Raw genomic sequence first — 19,123 nt, 5'->3', positions numbered from 1 at the left:
GCCCCTGCTGAGGTAGGGCAAAGAGAGAAATGAGCTACCTAAGTGTTTGAGCTGCTTCACAACATTGTCATCACTTTCCCCTACTTTTCAAGGTTATTAAAACCCCTATTTTGTCATAAGGGTTTTTTTTTGGGGGGAGGGAGAGGGCTGGGAAGGGAAGGCTAAGGCTAGCCCTGAATTATTCTGATCTTGAGCCCCAGTTAGAAAAATATCAATCAGCTTCTATTTAAACATGATGGTATCACATGTAGCTCTGGACTGGACCAGGCAGCCAAGCTGCCTGGCTTGCAGCTATGTTGTATTCTCAATAAACAACCAAACTCAGACTACAATTTGTTCCAGTCATTTATTTTGTGTCATGGTATTTTAGAGCAGTGAATACATATGGTTTGCTCTTCTAGGCTTCAATACGCTCAACTATTGTGCCTAGACTACAGTGGTCTGTTTACAGAAGCTGTATTTCATAAGTTGTACTTGATCACAGCACAAAACTCCTTAACAGCTAGATCTAATGACAGAGTTAGTGGCCTAGTGGGTTCGAAGTCTGATATTTAGGTGCCTAGGCCCTGTAATGGACTTGGCACCCACTGAGGTGCCTGGACTCCTGCTACAGTAGATGGAGAGACTTAGGCAGCTCTGAAGGGTGATGCGAGAACCTGTTTACCGAGCTCTTCCTACAGGTCACAGGAAATTCTGCTGCATGAGTGAGCTTCTGAAAAGCCATCTCTCCCTGGGATTTGGACACAGCCAGCTTGTGAGTGAGTCTGGAATGCTGCGTTGAAAGCAAGTGTCTACAACTGCTTGTTCAGTAAGCAGCACCTAAATCAGTTCTTGGATCTAGCCCAGGGCTTTGTGACAGGGCTCTGGTACCAGTGGGTTGAACTATGCTGGGTTCGTAACATATTGCTTAAAGGTGTTCAATTATACATAAATTTATAAATTTTATATCAACAGTCAGATCTTTCAAATTAATATTGCTTAAAAAAAAAAAAATCTTGTTCCTGTAGCAATCCCTGAAATAATGTTCTTGTAATATCTTTGTCATGCAAATAGCAGCGTGTAGGCAATTCAAATATAAAGTAACAAAAAATCTGTCCAGTGGGAAAGTGAGGCACTTCGGCAAAGTGACTTGTGGTCACTCGTGATCTACGCAAGACCTAGAAACGATCCCCAGACCTGATTCCCATTCTTGAGCTTGAACCACTGGACAGGCAAATGTTGTCTGGAACTACTGCATGATGGTAGAAATACCTCTTTTGTTTCAAGATGGGCTTGTTTCATGTGTCACGCTTAAACTCATTCACTCTTCTGAGCTCGCTTCCTGTACCTCTTGCTCCAGAAGCCAGAATAACTTGGTTCCAGTTCTCCATTTTGAGAGCAAGGATGGATTAGAGTAAGGTAAGCATTCTAAAAACATCAAATTGACTTTTCACAGACACAGGTGCAATGCAAAGACAATGTGGATGATGTTTTGGTACAGAAAATAAAGTCTGTTAACCAGGCCATCTGTTGGTACTGCGCTATACTTTTTGGTGTGCCAATCGTGTGTTTTAGCAGCAATCTGGCTTTCCTGAAAGTCTAAAGAAGGCTTGAAAAAACACACAAAAGCTCTGCAGGTGAGTCTGTGCTCTGGCACCTGCTGGAGCTGCATTGTGTTACTGTGGTGGTGGGGGAATTCCTTCTGAAGTTGCTTTAAACTTTTCTCTCTCCCTTTTTTCCTTCTCAAACCCTGAACAACAGATGGATCTGCCCTTGGGGTACGAGGCACAGCACTTCTCCATTTCCCGAAGCACGGTTTCACACTTGGACTCCATGTAGTTGTTTACTGGAAAATAAGAAGGAGACACTAAGTCTGCAGAGGGGAACAGGTTTTGTCCCTGGAGGGGACGCATCTAGCCCAGACCTTCAGCTGCTGGGCAGCGTGTTTCTCTGAAAAGCAAGAGCTGCTTACAAATGTTTCATCACTTTCTCTGCTCTACAAAAATCTCTCTTTACTTTCAGCTATCTAAAGCCATGCAAAGGCAGCCTTGCTTTTGTGGATGGGAGCATCCTCAGTCCCCCAGTTTTGTAGCTATCACATCTCACTACAGTAAGAATGAAGTTTCCCTTATTGTTGCCCTTCAATCCTTAACTTTCTTTAGCCTGTGGGCTTTTAAGCTGGATCTTATCATCCACGGTCTTCAACCCAGCTGTCCATGTCACTATAAGGTTTACAGCTGAGCATCCAAAGAGGACTTGGTATAAACAGTCTTGGTATAAAAAGGGGCATGTCCACCCTTCAGCACTGCGGGGTTTGTAAAAGGAAAGGGTGAAGAGCACGACTGCATCAGTAGCCTGTTGTGGGCAGGCTCTAGCTTTGCAGTATGACCACAGCAGGCAGCACACTAGCGGGAATGCTTACCCAAATGCCAGCAGCTGAATCCAACTGCACAGAGCCAGTGACATGACTACCTTCCACACAAAGGTCCTACCTCTAGCTCAGAAGGTCCTTTAGCCACACAGCTGTTAGTTGACCCCCTCCCACTTTCCTACCTAGGCTTCTCTTGGACACTGTTGGAGCTGGAACGCAGGGCTAAATGAGCTCCTAGTCTGATCTGGGATGACTAGGCTTACATCTTTGTGTATGACACAGCTATGCCCACCTCTGTACTTACTCCATATTGCCTTGTTTCAGGCTCGGAGAGATTGCACTGCACCAGCACATTCAGACACTGCAGGACACAGGTGATTTGTCCAGCATCCTTTCTGCCCTAGTGCTTTGCTGGCTGCCACTGTCAGCTGAGGTGGCAAAGCCCACAGTATTTTGCAGGGCTGGCCACCAGGCTCTGAGAGAGAAGCCCAGTGGGTATGTGAGCAGACTAAGTCTGTGGCTTGGATTAATAACTACCCACCTGTCTGCACAGAAGTGCAGGGCATGCAAAGCTACCTGCTCTGCCTTGGATGAGCTATGCAACCACTACACAGCTGCACTCACCCCTCCCCCCAGCTGCCACTGTTTTTTTTAAAAGACTAAAAGAAGCAACAGCAACCCAATGTGAGACAAACACAGCACCCACTGGAAAGCCCAGAAAGCAGCAGTTAACAGTTAACTTCCAGTTAATGAGCAAGCCAGCCCACTCATAAATTCCCATATTCCCATAAATTCCATAACTGGGTTGGAAAGTGACCTGTAACACAAGCACAAAGGTCACCCCTGAGAAAAAAGGTTATGGTAATGTTACTGTGGCAGCCTAGGAGGCATGGCAGGCTCTTGGAAAGGAAAGCTAATCTCTCTCTGCCATAACCTGCTGCTGCTGAAGGCTCTCTAACTTCCTCTACCTGTGCAGGTCTCTTTTTAAAACTACTGGAACATACACGCACACCCTGCTATCTGTCAGGAATGCATTCCTGAAAAGCATAATAGTTAGTCATATAATGGATAGCAAAACACAAAAGAGATTTACAGTGGGCATTCAGTCTCACAGAGGAAGCAGGCAAGATCTTTTGGAACAATGACCCACTCCAAAACCAGCCTTTGAAAAGCCAGCATCTCCCAAAAGTCCTGCTTCCGCCCTCCATCCTCTGCACTGTGTACACTGTGCCTGTGTATTTGTCAGTTAAGGCTCTGTGTATGTCCTCTATTGCATTCATTCTTACAGGTAAAAATTGCTTTGCTGTCAAGTCAGCTGCTTCATCTGTGCAACTCAGACAACTCCACAGCACGATAATACATCAACAACAGCACTCCAAAACGATAGCTAGAGAAGTGGTGGACAGTGGAGTGTGCATGTAGTAGAGTCAAAGAGCTTCTTTGCTAACAACCATTCAGATCAAATCTGTACACAAACCTACACAGGTAAAATACTTGGAATAACCTCCAAGAATGTTATAAAAAGAACATTGTCACAGACGGGACCAAAACGCAGTCAAACGTTAGCTTTTAAGTGCAGTTACTATGGGGAGAGAAGGTAGCCCTTCATGGGGAATACTCCAAGCCATGAAGACAGTAAAAGGTAATATCTAGACAAATGCTAGGGACATGTAGAGGGGGTTGTTTGAGCCCCTGCTTTGAGCTGAACATAGCTTCCAAAAAGCAAACCTGGGAAAGACAGACATCTACTAATAACTGACTATTGCTTTTCCCTACTCTTTCCCAGATGCTTTTCCTCCTATGTTCCTCCATAGCCACTGGGGTGGTTGTGTTACCTGCACAGATTGCAATGACTGTTTGCTGCAACCTGCAAAGCCATTCCTCTACTTCCCCAGTAGGACCACCTCCTCCCTCCCTGCTATGTTTCAGCTAACCTGCTTGTAGTTTGCAAATAAATTAAAGGCAGAAATGAGTTGGCCTGGGTGATTTTAGCTGTGGTGTTGCTAGCCTCCTGCCTCGTTGTCCTTGGGCTACCGCCATGAGTTATTCTCACGGGAAGCTTGGAGCATGCTGGCTAAGGGCTCCACCATGTGAGTTAGGAAGAACTCTTTCCCATATGGCTGAGCTGTCTTGGCACAGAGGAACATTTTCTCTTATTCACTCCACAAGGCAAATCCTGTTCTAACAAGCAACCAAAATTTTGAAAAATATTGTCCTTTGCAAGTAACAAGCCTGCTCTCCCCAACTAAGGCTCACAAAACACATTACCACATAACGTCCCTTGCACCTACAAATATTTAGCTAAGCTAATACTAACCAGCTGTTAAAGGTCTCCAGAAGCAGACCATATCATACCTTGACACCAGATCACGTATACCTAGCCCATTCCTGACAGACATCTGTATGACCTGCTCTTAAAATACCCCTGGAGCTAGAAGCTCTACAGTCTTCTCATACAATCCAACCACTACCTCACTACCTACACTGTAAGAGAGCTTATTACAATGTCTAGCTCTCCCTGGCTACGGCTGAGACCCAAGACTACACGTGGGATCTCACTACCAGCATGGAGAACACTATGAAATAAGCACATGCTTCCTTCTCAACGTGAAAAGTGAACTGGGCTAAGTTAAAAGAATTAAATTCCACCAAAAATTAAGACACCAAAAAGACAAAAATGACACTTTGTACCTTGCAAGCATTTCTGTATTTCACAGGCTTGTTTCTGGCAAGGATCCTTCTGAGACATGTTCAGAGAACTAAAATGATAGGAAAATGTTACTGTAGAAACAATGTGTAGGGGGCAGGGGGGCAAGACACTGTCTTAAAGCCAAAGCTTTAAAGACCTCCCAATTTCCCTGTCACAGAAATTCAGAAAACATCTATTGCTGCTTGCACATGCCTGCCAACACAGAAAAGAATTCTCTGTGTCTGGCTAAAGGATGATAATGTGGACAATGAATATGGGAAGTTTTATGTTGCTAGGCTCAAAGGCCTTTGTCTTTTTGCTGGTGAAAATGTGTCCTTTTCCACTTGGATGCACAAAGATTCCAGTAAAGAGTCAAATTACATGGCTAATTTTTAACAGTTCAGTGCCTCTAGACCTTATACTAAAACATGTATTTGCGTAAAAGCCCTCTCTGTGAGCTCTACACAACCAAGGATTTGGCATTAGTCATATAACTGCAGCTGGAGGAGGCATTTAAAAAAACAACCAAAGAACAAAACTTAGTTGTGTATATGTCCCATAAAGACAACAAGGAGGGCTTTTTTTTTTTTTTTGTTACCGGAGAAAGTCTCTTGGAAATTCCTCCACTTCCCCCCACCCAGAAAAAAACCCAAACCAGCAGACTGGAGGACAGCTCCATATTGTTCAAACTCCTAGACAGTGGGATTTCAGACACTCAATTTGACTTTCTGCAGCTGTGACACCTGTAACTGTGATCTTCTGTGAGAGATCAAGAGATAAGCAAAAACTGGTGGCACTAGTAGTTGGATGAGAGACCTCTACAAGGAAAGCACCGCTGTTACAAAAGTGGTAACAGCTCCCTCAGAGCCACAGTTCAGCTCCTGCCCCTGCCCAGAGCTAGGGAGATGCTGCCTTTCAAATTTGTGATAATTCACCAGCCCACAGCATTTTTCAGTATCGCTAGGGCATTATTTCCAGCATCCTGGCCAAACTCCACTTGGGGCAACTACATTCTGCCTACCTAGAACTCCCTCTGATGTTTCACTTTGACACAATACTCCTCTTCACTGCCTGTCCTAAACTCTTGTGTGATGTTGCTGTGTGTTGTTTAACTGCTTCCACCTCAGAGGTGGCTGTATTTCAGTGCAGAGAGAATCATTTATTGTACAAAATATACAACGACATCTTCCTAGAGCCACTGCTCCTGAAAGACAAAAATTTATATTAAAGAATGACTGGGAATAAACAGAGCACAGTATAAAGCAGGGGTAATGTCTACACATACCAGATTAATCACCAGGCACGAGTTTAAGCAGCAGTTCTTCAACACCACCAAGCTGTAAGCGACAAGGAAAAGTTCAATACGTCTACAGTTACTGTGGCTGAGCTAATGGACTTCAACAAAGTAACAGTCCTTTGCCGTCCCTCAAGGATCTCAAATGACTTCACAAACAGGCATGACTATGGTCTATTGTTGCCACCATCCTTACCATGAGATGGTGCTCTATCTCCCAAACGCGAGAGTTACTATCCCTGTACTGCTCACCCTGGGACAGCTGCCACATATGAGGCAGCCGGGATGGGGGGAGCTGGCTGGGTCGCAGCGCCTCACCCAGGGGAACCTGAACTCTTTGGATCCGAGCCCTCAGCATACCTTCCTCCTGGGGGAAGAGTAACAAAAAGAGGAGGCAGTTACTGGCAATGCAGTAGAGGCAGCTGCAATAGCAAAGCTATAATCACTGGGAAGCTCAAAGGACACTTGCCTCTTCCGCAGCCACAAGCCACGTTTTGCGGTGCTCATCGCAGTAAACACCTATGCGTCGCACCCACAGTCGGACAGGAGGAGCGCCAGCATGCCCTCCTTCTGCCATTCCCTCAGTCATTTCAGGATGGTCCTGTTAGGTGGATGGCATCAACCCGCAGGAAGCACACATGGTCTCTTTAGCTCTGAATACATTCACGGAGAAAGCTCAGACCTGAAAGGCACCTCAGGGTGGCGTCTGACTTATTGTATGAGATGCTATGTGCTGAAATGTCCCTAAAAGTCAGCTTGGGAAACTAAGGTGGTGCCTAAGTGAACAGAAATTTCATGACATGCATGCTGTATGGCATTTGTAAGGCATTCTAGGGCAAAAGGTGCTATTGGTACAAAGTTAAACCCTGTGAAGTGAATATTGGCTTTGCTTATTCCACTAACAGTCTTATTAACAGTCTTTATGTCAAACAGGGAAAAAAACAACCCAAAAATGAAAAAAGTAATTTACACAGGAGTTCCGTGGCTAATGATGGTCTAAATCCCAAGACCAAAACTTGTGACAAGAGGTGAAATTAGCTTAACAAGAACGAAGATCACTCTGGAGACAAAGCATGAAACTCCGTATGCACGACTCTCATATTTGGAACTTGCAGAGCTGTCATTGTGAAGGGTCCTTCGTCTCATCTCTCAAGAGGATGGCAGCATTGTCCATTCATATACAACTTTCTCGTGAACAGCTCTCGTGACTTTGCGTAGTTCGGCTTTTAGATGGTTACAGAGAGCCACTGATACCACCAGGGGCAAAGGAATTTTGGACATTGAGGTGGTTCTTCCTACTGGAATTTTTGTTTAAAGTTTATCTGTATACCAGTTAGATCAAGCTGAGCCATTAGAAAATGAACGTCAGGGGAAATGATTCTCTCTTTGAACCCTAGAAGAGGTAATCAAAATGGTACAGACAGTCTTCATTCTTTATCTAGGTTTAAAGTAGAACAGAATTAAGCTGTAATACATGTAACATCCTCCTGCTATGAAGCAGATGCAGTATTCCTATCCCAGTGAAACACAGTGGTCTTCTGAAAACTTGTAAAGTTATAAGGCATATTTCAGACAGGAGCAAGAAAATCTGGGTACAAAATAAAGTAGGGAAAGTCAGGGAGAGAATAAAATTGTTATACATTGGGGTACATATATAACAGGAAATACACTTCCATGTTGCCTTCTGTATCTTACATCTGTGCTTCTCTACCTTTTTGAATTGAAGGCTCACTCAGCCTTTTTGAAAACAAAATACCAACCATGGATCAGCCTGAACAGCACTGTCACAGTATTTTAATTTCTAACAAAGAAAACTTTGAATGGTCTTTTATTTTTTTTCTCTCATTCTGTTTGTTTCCTTGCTTGAATGTGTGGGAATGTGTATGTGCATTATAAAAAGCACCACTGTTCTGAAGACCATCCTGTGATGTGGTACAGCCATTCCAAGCAATGCCCCAGCAGCTGGATCACTGGCATTAACAGGAATGTAACAGCAGACTGATAAGCCTCACAAGGCCTTCAAGAGTAAGTTATGAGGGTTAAAGGGACATTTCTGTAAGTTCTTTTCATTCTGCTTTATCCTAAGTCACTTTACAAATTTAAGCCCATGTGTGGAAATCACTTTGCCTGACAGTGAAATGCAGCAATCAGCACTGCTAATTTTCAGTCAGCTGAATGTAATCACCCAGGTTGGAAATTGGCCAGGATACTCTCCTACACTGCCAAAAGCTCCATCATGACCAAAAATGCTCAAGAACTTGCTTTTATTCCATTCAAAGCTGGAATTTCCCCAGCTTATCATTCCCAGACTCAGAAGACTCAAAACTGACTTCAGTATTGCAAAAATATTACTTAGTAAGTGAACACTATTTCCTACAGCAAGTAAATTCTCCTGGAAGGTCTCCTATCCAAATACTAACCTGGTTCAGTCTTGCTGAACTACAGGTAGGAGGACTAAAGCACAATATGTACGTTTGTGTTTATTGTATATGAACATGGTAGTAATGATAGGTACAGTACTGACAGAACAATGTCTCATGCAGAGGACACTGTGCAGAATGGGCAGTGGTTATCATGTTTTCACCCTTTGCCCCACTAATTTGTCCCAAACTTCCTCTGAACTCCATAGCTCTCAGTTCAGTTGCAAAAGTTCAAAGGCCCAGTCTGGCCTCTCTTTTCAACAGTCTCTAAGTCTGTTATGAAGGTGCCAGTTAGTGCCACAAATAAAATCTTGAGGTCAGGCAAAACTGTCAACTGGGTTTGAAGTAAGACAAGTCTGTCTTAAGTACTCAAGCATACAAAAGAAACAGAAGATTTGAAAAAGCATGTGCCAAGATGTTTGCACCTGCAAGTTTAGGAAGGGAAAAACACATACAATTCCTATTTTTGCAGATTTTATCAGAAAGCAATAAAAAAGCCTGAAGAAAGACACAGGTGAAAGAAGAAGTAAGCTTACTTATATTTAAAACAAGTTGTAAAACCTGTTTCTTATATTGCTTACTTCATAACCTAGTAAAAAACCTACATCCAACAAAAAACCAAGCAGCTTAAATTTGCAGAATTGCAGCACCATCATTTGACAGAGATTTAATGTTCCCATCAACATAACTGCAGAAGTCTGAGCTGTTGATTTGGTGAGATTTAAAGCCCAATCCCCACAGACAGGTACAAGACTTGCAGGTATTCTGTCCATCTCAGTATCAGGCCTTGGAAGTTTAGTGCTGTTCTGGGACCTGGGTGGATTTCTGAGCCATACAATATATGCATAAATGTGAAAATGGCCAGGAGGACGACTGCATCATGTGGTGAAGACAATTTATTGGCTTTCAAATGGGGTACATTAAAATATTTTATGAAAACAGTGAAAGAAATTGCTCCAGCTTCCACTTGGACCATCCCCAGAGCTGGAGGTCAGCATGCTGAACAAACTCCACCCTTTATTACCTTCTATTTTAAAAGGGGACTGGGTCAGATTGTTAGAAGAGTTCAGCTGCCATTCAGGTGCCAAAGAAAAAAAGTGATGCTCAGGGTCAATAAATTGGGCACAGCACTGTGCTTACACAGCTTCTAAACCAAGGCTGGACAGTTTGGCCTTCTGGTGGAGAGCGTGCAGCTGCCTGCACGGCTCTGTGCGCACAGCTTTCAGAGAGCTAAAAGGGAGCTGAGCTTTGCTGAAAAACCCAGCCTGCATCTTGCAACAAGTCAGGGATCAGATGATGCTGATGTAAGAGCATGTTGACTCACTATAAAGCTTCTTCTTGGGGATTTGGACTCTACTCTGCCTGGAGCACTTGCCCCAAGCGAGCACCTCTGTGATTCTGCTCTGCCCGACCTACTGAGGGGTAGCAGATGCTCACCGACCAGCCGGGGCTGTCCAGCAGTTTGGGGAGTGAAGGTCTAGCTTTGGTAGGATCTAAAGAAACAGGAAGACAAAAAGAGATGGACATAGTGTGTGGGGAGCCCCGGAGAAGGAAAGGGAGGATGAGGGAAAGGGTGCAGGAGCCGGGCCTGGTGAAGGGCCGGCAGAGGGGGAGTGTGGGGGCGGTGCGGACAAGGGGAGCAGGGAGGGCAGGGTGGGGAAGGGGTGTGGGACCGGTGCGGACCGCAGGCCGGCTGTGGCGGGGAGAAAACAGGAAGGGCCGGGGAGGCTCGGCCGCCGCGGCGGGAAGAGGGCGCAGCACGTCTCCATAGCAACCGCCTCCCACCCAGGCCGGGCCTGTGGGGCTCGGCGGCCGCCCCTCGGTATGAGACGGCACCAGGCGGAGCGGAAGGCGCCGGGCCGGACCCCTCGGGCCGCCCGCCTGTGACCTACCTGTAGCCCCGCGCCAGGTGACAGCCAGCGCCGTGTGCACCGAGCAAAGCTTTCCCCCACCCTCCCCTCTGACCCCGCACCCTCCCCCCCCCTCCAACTGCTCGCAGGCCCCAATGGCCGGCGCGCAGCAGAGCTCCGCCCCGGGTCGGGTCGGGTCGGGTCGCCCCGCCCCCCTCCACTCCACCGCCCGTCCCGCCTCGGGCAGCGCCTTCAGCGCGGAACTCCGGGACTGCCGTTCGCGTGGGCGACACGGCGCTTCCGCCGCGGCGCGCTGCTCGCCTCCCCGGAAGCCATACTGCACCTTGGCTGAGTCGATTGGGTGAAAGGGCCATTGAGCCCCGCTGGGATTGGTTCTGCTGTCGAGTGTGGGCGGGGGAAGTAAGATTTGTTCCCGCCTACTTCCGGAGGTGTAAGGGGAAGACGAGTGGGTGGTATTAAAATGGCGGTGCAGGCGGTGCATCTGGAGGCAGATGCCTTCTTGGTGTGCCTTAACCATGCGCTGAGCACCGAGAAGGAGGAGGTTATGGGGCTATGCATCGGCGAGGTACCGGAGCCGGGTGGGGCTGGGCGGGGCTGCCCCGGGGAGAGACAGGTGGTGCGCGAGGGACACAGTGGGAGGAGATGCTGCTCGGGCGGGGCAGATGCTCTGCGCCTGTGCGGGCTGAGGGATAGCGGTCTGCGGGTTTTTATCTTTCGAGTGGGCTCGATCACTGCGGCAGGGAGCGTTGTACAGGTTAGTGTGAGGGCGGTTCCCTCACAGCCGTGCTGATGGGTCTTGGGCCTCGCCTTTCCGCTCCTTGCTAGCGCCGACTTGTAGTTCCAGCTGCTGTGAAAATCAAAGCTTTGAGTCAGGAAAGGCTCCCATGTGCATGTACTCTGATGTGTGCCTTTTTCCTACTGAAGGTACTGAAGAGAAATGATCGGGTTTTTTTCTTCTGTGTCATTAGGTTGACACCAGCCGAATTGTTCATATCCACTCAGTGATCATCCTGCGTCGCTCTGATAAGAGAAAAGACCGTGTGGAAATTTCGCCAGAGCAGCTTTCAGCTGCTTCTACTGAAGCAGAGATATCCTTTAGTAGAGACAGCAGCAAACTTGCCAGTGAAGTGGTTTACCTCAGACTCCTTTTTACATGCTGTGTTTTAGACTTGTTCTGGTTTGCTTGAAATTGAATTGTCTGCTGCTTCCCTCCTGCAACTATTCAGTTTGGAGGGCTGTGCTGGCAGTTGCCATTCTCTGGAGTCTTTGTTGGTTCCAGTGTTTGTAGTAGATATGTGTTATAACTGTTTTTTGTAATTTCTTTGTATTTGGTCACATGTAAAACTGAAGTACATTTTGGGGCAAGGGTAGGATTTTAGTAAGGAGATATAGTAGGAGATGAAATGTTGACAAGTCTGTTTCCAAGCATGGTGCCTTGAAAAACCTCTTCCTTACATACACTCACGAATGCTGTTTTGGACAGCTTGCTGCCATGTCACTTACTGCCACATGCAAACAAACCCCATTTGCTTCCGCAGCAGTGGTATCCTGCTGGTGCTGCGGAAGAGGCTTCTGTCAGCTTCCAGCCATGTGGCTTGCCACCCCGCTAAAGGGATCTGGAATTCTGTTGACTAATGAGAAACTCTTTTAAAACTCTGTTGGTTCTCCTTGTACAAAAAAACTTCTTCCACTTGCTGTTGGTGTCAGAAGCACCTTGACTTACACACAGGTTGGCTGAAATGACGGGACGTCCCATGAGAGTTGTGGGCTGGTATCACTCTCATCCTCATATTACTGTCTGGCCATCGCATGTTGGTAAGAGCAGTCTTGGTCTAAGTTCTATATGAAAATTCACAGCTGGCTAATCACATTACTCAACTTACTAGATTTTCAGAGCTGCACATCCCAACTATCAAAGTTTGGTTTCTCAGATGTCCTCTGATAGGACAAGATTGTCTTGGTGGGCTTCAGGAACCTCTGCCAGTATAGCCCCATTCCTGTCTCTATGCTTCCAGGTGCTCAAACTGCAAGTGACTTAGTAGTCACAGATCAGCTACTACTAGAACTACTGTTCTTCCAGACAGGAAAACTAGACCTAGGGTGTGGGAAACAGCAAAAAAAGCTGTGGGAATCATACGCCTGCTGTGATGATTTTTGACATCTGTGGGTGTTAATACAAAACCAAACACTTTTGAAAAAAGTGAGTATCTTACACATGTTGGACATTATGCTTTATAGTGATCTGTGGCACCAGGCTGAGGCTAAGATAATTTCTTGTTTTGTTAACTCATCTTGTATTTTTAAGATTTGCTATTTAATTACATTTTAAATTGGATTTTTTAACTTGGTCACCTGGGGTAAGTACTTTAAAATAAAGCTTGTGACATTTGTTACCAAATTTCAGGTCACCCTTCAAAAGGAGGCAAATCATTTTCCACTTCTTCAAGTGACCAGTGCAGTTCCCATTCACTTATTTCTTTGTCTGCAGATGTCCGCACACAAGCTATGTATCAGATGATGGATCAAGGTTTTGTAGGACTTATCTTTTCCTGCTTCATTGAGGACAAAAACACAAAGGTAGGCAACTTAAAAATGGCAATAAACCCTCCACGTGCTAATAAGAAACATCAGCCCCAGAGCAAAGCTGAAATCCTTGGATATAGCCTGCAAGAAGGGCAGAGCTCTGCTTGGAGCACAGTGAAAGCACAGCTAGAATGGTGATGTTTGGATCATAATCCCAGTAATAAAGAACAAGTTATTAATTACTCTGTGCTGATCCATAGCCTGGCTCTCCAGCCAGTAGAGACGTGCTGGTATTAGGGTTCTGGGACTGCATCAGATGGCTGTAGCACATGTGTGCATTGAAATGTGAGTGCCCTTCAGCTGTTCAGTCCAGCAGATGCAGCTTATTGCACCTCTTTGCCTCTAGCCTCTTTAGGAAATGCTGCTATAGTGTGAGATCAGCTGACAGTGGTGTATCTTGTCTAGGTTTTCCAGGTACCTATTGGTTAAAATTTTTTTTTCTGTAGTTAATGGATCTATCAATATCTACTCATAAACAGTTCCAGCATGCCAATCAAAGTGAAAAGCATGCACCTTAGCAACCTGTTAAAATGCTATTTCGAAGCATATTCCACTTCCTAAAAGACTGTGTGGTTTTAGATTATATTTTCTTCTTCGAATCTGATTTTCTTCTGTTTCTCTTAGACAGGCAGGATTCTCTACACCTGTTTCCAGTCCATTCAGGCCCAGAAGAGCTCAGAGTGAGTATAGCAGAAGAATATTCTGTCTAGTATTAGGTTGTATTTCATCTTGTCTCTCCTTTTCGAGTTGTCTCAAATAAGTGGCTTCTAGACTCATCATGATGAGTAAATATTGTATAGAGATGTCTGAACAAGCTCTCCTTACTTCTGCTAATGCAGGCTACTTGAAGAGAATCTAAAGTTTAGGACTGATTAATTTAGCCTAGATAATTTAGTAGCTTAAGATTTGGTGTAGGACACTGTAGTCTGGTTATGAATTTGTGCTGTAATCTGTTGCGTAGAAAGCCTACCCTTTTGCTTTGAACTCTAGAGGTCAAGGCTTCAAGCTTGCATGGTGTAGTCTCCCCACTAACTGCATGCATGCTGTGCATCATATTGTCTATACTGGCTATTTGCTTTAGTATTTTATCATTAAAATTTAAGATAAATGTGTGGCTCTAAAAGGCTTCCATTTGCATATCAACTCAGGCATGTGTTCCCCAAAGTAAGTCTGCATCAATGCTATGTATTGGAGAGACAGTTGCAGGTTTGTAGAAGTTCTTTTTTTTTTTCTCCCTCTGCTGCTTTGGAGTTAATTGTATCTGATACCCTTTTAGATATGAAAGGATTGAAATTCCTATTCATGTTGTTCCCCATGAAACCATTGGGAAAGTGTGTCTGGAATCAGCTGTAGAGCTGCCCAAGATCCTTTGCCAAGAAGAGCAAGATGCCTACAGGAGAATTCACAGGTAACAACACTGGGGCTGCACCCCTTTCCAGGACTGTTTTTGCTAACATGTTCTACTGTTGCTGTGCTTACAGTACTGTAACCTTAGCAGGTGTATAGAAAATAAGCATTAGCAGCTCACGTGCTTTTGTAGGAGAACCTTCACATTAAAGAGTTCAAGTTCTCTCAGCCTTGCACACAAGAGCTAAGTGTAACTGCTCCTTTGCTGCAACAAAAAAAAGAGCTAGAACGTGTGTGAGCTAATGGTGGCTGTGTGTGACAGTACATAGTGTTTAACCAGGGTAAGAGTGCTGAGAAGTCTGAAAAATTAGATTAAATATCAGCTTTTTGGTTTTTTTTCTCCCTGTGGTGCTCAACGTTGATGTTTCTGTACTGTAAGCTCTCTGTTAGACTTGTAAATGTACAGGGCTTCAAAAAGTGAAGAGGTTTAGATGTACATGCAGTGTCAATGACTTGTAGGTAGCTGGTTCCATAGCCTGGGTTTGCCTAATATGCAATTTACTACTATCTTGTCACTAATCTGCATTCTGTTCATTCTTTTAGCCTCACCCATCTAGACTCTGTAACCAAGATTCATAATGGCTCAGGTAAGGCTTCTTTTTTTGCATGCGAGAATCCAGAATGCTGCTTCCACAGTCAAAAAAGTAGAGTCTTGAGCAGGGGTTGGTTTGGCTCTAACTTTGGGGGACGGTAGACCACAGCTGTGTAACAGTCCTCCCTTTGCCATAACAGGCACTTGTAAATAACTATAAAAGTACAAACTTTTGTATTTTTTTTTTTGTCATACCGTTCATTTCCAATCACAAATGCTGTGTAACCCAGAGAATTCCCTGAGACTGTTAACTCATTACATAAAGTCTAGTGGAGGAATAGAATTGTAACTAAATGCTTTAAAGGAAAACATCAAGGGCTATAAAATAACCTAATCCTGGGATTTATGAATGCTGCGTATCTTTTGCCCTTTGTACGATTGGTTAAAATTACAATAGACTTTGAGTTTATTTGGCTTTTTTGGGGTTGGTTTGGGGTTTTCTTTTGCAGTTAGAACAGCAAGGGGATTTTGGATTTGGTGAGTCTTAATGTCTGGCTGATCTATATGCTTGTTGCATCTCCTGGCACTTCCAGTGTTACGTGCATATGGCATGACATCTTTGCTTTTGCCAGTGAGATAGTGAATCCTAATCCCACTTCAGTTCCGTGATAAATAGCCCATTGTCCATTCTCACCTGTTCAATAAATGAGGCCTTCTGTGCTTCTGAATTTAGAAATTAATTAGAATCAGTGATGACTTATATGCGGATTTCCAGATTTCTGTTGTAGGTCTGTCATCCCTCCCTTGAGTGTCTTAAGGTCAGATTGAAATAGCTTGTTTCCCTGTTTAGCTGCTGATTCTGACTTTCCTGTGGGGATGTCTGGTTGCCTTGGCCAAAATGTTGGAGAGTTTTCTTGGCTGCCTCTAACGCTCTTGGCTTTGGGGTTGTAGCACACTGAGTCTTTTGTGTTTTTGCACTGGCATGATGTGTTCTTGCTCTTTCCAGTGTTCACAAAGAACCTCTGCAGCCAGATGTCTGCCATCAGTGGGCCACTCCTTCAGTGGCTGGAGGACAGACTACAGCAGAACAAACAGCGGGTGCAGGAGCTGCAGCAGGAGAAAGAGCAGCTCCTGGAGGAACTAGCTGCTTTAGAATGAAGGAGGAAATGCAGACCCTTCAGAAGACAGACATGAAAAAAAACCTACCAGACCTACTCCTGGCTGAAGGGTGGCCCTATGTTACCTTACAGTGAAGATACTAGCATGCAGCAAAGAGCACTTCTACAGGATAAGGACTTTATCTGCCCCAGCTTGATGAAAAGCAGTGGTGTATCTCCAGGTGCTGCATGATGCAGTGCAGTTCTAGCTCAATGATGGGGTTGGGCAGCACCTGAAGAGACTTCAGTTCTGGAGGGCATGCACCTAGGGAACATGTTTCTCCCTCCTCTATATTTTGACAGAAGTCTTACTGCTTTACATGTATTCCAGGAGCCTAGAACAGGAGAGTTAGAGGGGAAGTGTGTCCCTGCAGTCATATCTGATACTGCCAACTTCTGCCTTCTTTTAGTAGCTTCAGTTGGCCATCATCTTAACCAGCATTCCAGAACATTAGTAGTATATCCACCCAGGCAGGTAAGAGGTGGGAGGGAAGCTTGGGGAAGACCTGGAAGAACTTTGATACAGGATCTGTGTTCAGCATACTTCAAACCAAATAAAGAATTCCAAAGCCAGAGCCGTTTGGAGTAGAAATGAAATGAATGCTACAAAGTGCCAGTGCCTGCATTTTTTCTGTATGCGGTCTGTATTCCCTTACTTCATGTAATGCTGTTGCATGCCCAGCACTGAGGTTATCTACAAAATGGACTGTTTCTGCTGGCGTAGTGGATGGAGTGTTTTCCCAGAGGGGAAAAAGGTTAAGCTGCTGAGAAGTAAACTGATAGATATGCAAGCCTGTCATTCTTACATGCTGAACTTGATGGCAGAAATGTCATTAGATTAAAATGGAACAAAATAACCTGTTTAACTAATCCTTTAAATGTTCTTACTGTTGCATTTTAGTCATATGCATTGTCATCTGCATTCTGTTGCGTGAAGTCTGTCCCATGTGAGTGAAGGAGCTAACAGCGCAGTTAACCTCTGTTTCATCTCCTTGGTTCTAATCTAAATCCTTACATGCTCAAGGAGATGAAAATGAACTGCCTTTATTGCTGCAATGGAGGTTGTGACATTCCTGACAACTCATTAGCTTGACTGTTGCATTGGAAGAATGAAAGTAACATAGCTGAGAGGCACTGCCTTTCCAGTGAATAGCCAATATTGATTATTTATTAGCAACTGTAAATCACTGTCAGACGTTGAAGCCCCTTAGCCAGCTTGTTTTTGTCAGACTTCACTTCTCAGTCTTTCTGCATTTATAGTAGCAAAACCCCAAACAGTAGAATTTCTTTGAAGTAAAACACTCATTACTTTTTTTTCCCTAAAAAGTGCTGTGAATAGTATTTTTCTTTAATTAGTTTTTTGAACAGTCAGTGTCTTTGTTCTGATGTTTCTGTTACTGTTTTTTAGTTCAAGTGCACCTTACCTTGATCTTTGTGGGGGGAACGGGGCCCTCACTGCCCCCAGGCTTGATGAGAGTAGAATCATCCAGAAGCCCTGGGCTTCATGACCATCTAGTACAGTCACCCAGGGCATCCTGCCAAGCACATCCCAGATAAATCCAAAATGACTTCTCCTGTCCAGGCCTGGCATTCTGTTTTATTTGGTTTTGCTTCTCTCAAGATCCCAACTAGGATCTCTGGATTGCCTCTAGGGAGGCTAGGGGCCATTCCCACTTGAGGTTATAGACAGCCCACAGTAGAAAGAAGCTAGTTTGGTATTGAGCATAATCACCCTATATCCACTCCCCAAGCAACAAGTTTTGTCCTTATGGACTCCTAATACTTGATGGGCTCCAGTCCCCATGATGCCATATGGTCTGAGCTCCAGGACAAAGCTGAAATCCTATGTTTGTCCTTGGATGCAGCCTGCAAGAAGGGCAGAGCTCTGCTTGGAGCACAGTGAAAGCACAGCTAGAATGGTGATGTTTGGATCATAATCCCAGTAATAAAGAACAAGTTATTAATTACTCTGTGCTGATCCATAGCCTGGCTCTCCAGCCAGTAGAGACGTGCTGGTATTAGGGTTCTGGGACTGCATCAGATGGCTGTAGCACATGTGTGCATTGAAATGTGAGTGCCCTTCAGCTGTTCAGTCCAGCAGATACAGAGATAGCCTCTTTGTGCTGAACTGGCTGACCAGTGCAGGGCAGTCCCTGGCCTCCTGCCTCACTGGGCACTCTAACCCTCCTCCTCTGCCCTCTCTGCTTGTGTTGGGTTTGTGTGGCAAGGTTTTGGTAGTGGGTGGGGGCATGGGTTATAGGGGTGGCTCCTGTGAGGAGCTTCTAGAAGCTTCCACAGTGTCTGGTAGAGCCAATGCCAGCCAGCCCCAAGATGGGCCCGCCCCTGGCCAAGGCCAAGCCAATCAGCGCCTCTGTGATAACATATTTAAGAAGGTGGGAAGTTTTTTTACTTCCGGAGGGGGAAGTGCGGAGATGTAACATCAAGGTCAGTGCAGGAGGAGGGGGGAGGTGGAGGTGCTCCAGACACCGGAGCAGAGATCCCCCTGCAGCCCGTGGTGAAAACCATGGGGAAGCAGGCTGTTCCCCTGCAGCCCATGGAGGACCGATGAGGGGGTGTAGAGATTCCACCTGCAGCCCGTGGAGGACCCTACGCTGGAGCAGGTGGAGGTACCCGAGGGAGGCTGTGGCCTGTGGGAAGCCTGGGCTGAAGCAAGTCCCTGGCCGGACCGGTAGACCCGTGAAGAGGGGAGCCCACGCCAGGGCAGGTTTTGGTGGCAGGACTTGTGACCCCGTGAGAGACCCACGCTGGAACAGTTTTCTCCTAAAGGTCTGCACCCCATGGAAGAGACCACGCCGGAGC

General features: G+C 45.5%; 3 protein-coding genes across 5 annotated transcripts; 1 reads left to right on the top strand and 2 right to left on the bottom strand.

The window, feature by feature from the left end:
• Window positions 1-332: 332 nt before the first annotated feature.
• Window positions 333-6,375, bottom strand: CMC4 (C-X9-C motif containing 4). Of its 2 annotated transcripts, none has more exons than XM_075763349.1 (3): window positions 6,325-6,375; window positions 5,042-5,109; window positions 333-1,825 (listed from the first exon to the last, which is right to left on the bottom strand). In XM_075763349.1, exons 2-3 carry the CDS (start codon window positions 5,097-5,099, stop codon window positions 1,656-1,658), a joined length of 228 nt encoding a protein of 75 aa, XP_075619464.1. In that variant the 5' UTR covers window positions 5,100-5,109; window positions 6,325-6,375; the 3' UTR covers window positions 333-1,655. The 2 variants fall into 2 exon arrangements, with proteins under 2 accessions (XP_075619464.1, XP_075619465.1); XM_075763350.1 differs by lacking the exon at window positions 6,325-6,375 and adding an exon at window positions 6,061-6,126.
• MTCP1 (mature T cell proliferation 1) lies at window positions 333-6,935 on the bottom strand. Of its 2 annotated transcripts, XR_012837271.1 has the most exons (5): window positions 6,803-6,935; window positions 6,530-6,700; window positions 6,325-6,376; window positions 5,042-5,109; window positions 333-1,825 (listed from the first exon to the last, which is right to left on the bottom strand). XR_012837271.1 is itself a non-coding variant. In XM_010312001.2 (4 exons), exons 1-3 carry the CDS (start codon window positions 6,920-6,922, stop codon window positions 6,329-6,331), a joined length of 339 nt encoding a protein of 112 aa, XP_010310303.2. In that variant the 5' UTR covers window positions 6,923-6,935; the 3' UTR covers window positions 6,105-6,243; window positions 6,325-6,328. The 2 variants fall into 2 exon arrangements, 1 of the variants encoding a protein (XP_010310303.2); XM_010312001.2 differs by lacking the exons at window positions 333-1,825; window positions 5,042-5,109 and adding an exon at window positions 6,105-6,243.
• A 4,104-nt stretch (window positions 6,936-11,039) lies between these two features.
• BRCC3 (BRCA1/BRCA2-containing complex subunit 3) lies at window positions 11,040-16,895 on the top strand. The gene is made up of 8 exons (XM_075763359.1): window positions 11,040-11,189; window positions 11,593-11,713; window positions 12,353-12,439; window positions 13,113-13,201; window positions 13,832-13,887; window positions 14,484-14,615; window positions 15,158-15,201; window positions 16,153-16,895. The coding sequence occupies exons 1-8, from the start codon at window positions 11,085-11,087 to the stop codon at window positions 16,302-16,304; spliced, it is 786 nt and encodes a 261-aa protein (XP_075619474.1). The 5' UTR covers window positions 11,040-11,084; the 3' UTR covers window positions 16,305-16,895.
• Window positions 16,896-19,123: the final 2,228 nt, after the last annotated feature.

Source organism: Balearica regulorum, chromosome 11 (assembly GCF_011004875.1).
Source record: "Balearica regulorum gibbericeps isolate bBalReg1 chromosome 11, bBalReg1.pri, whole genome shotgun sequence".
Taxonomy (NCBI): domain Eukaryota; kingdom Metazoa; phylum Chordata; class Aves; order Gruiformes; family Gruidae; genus Balearica; species Balearica regulorum.
This window is presented reverse-complemented; position numbering and strand designations above follow the sequence as displayed.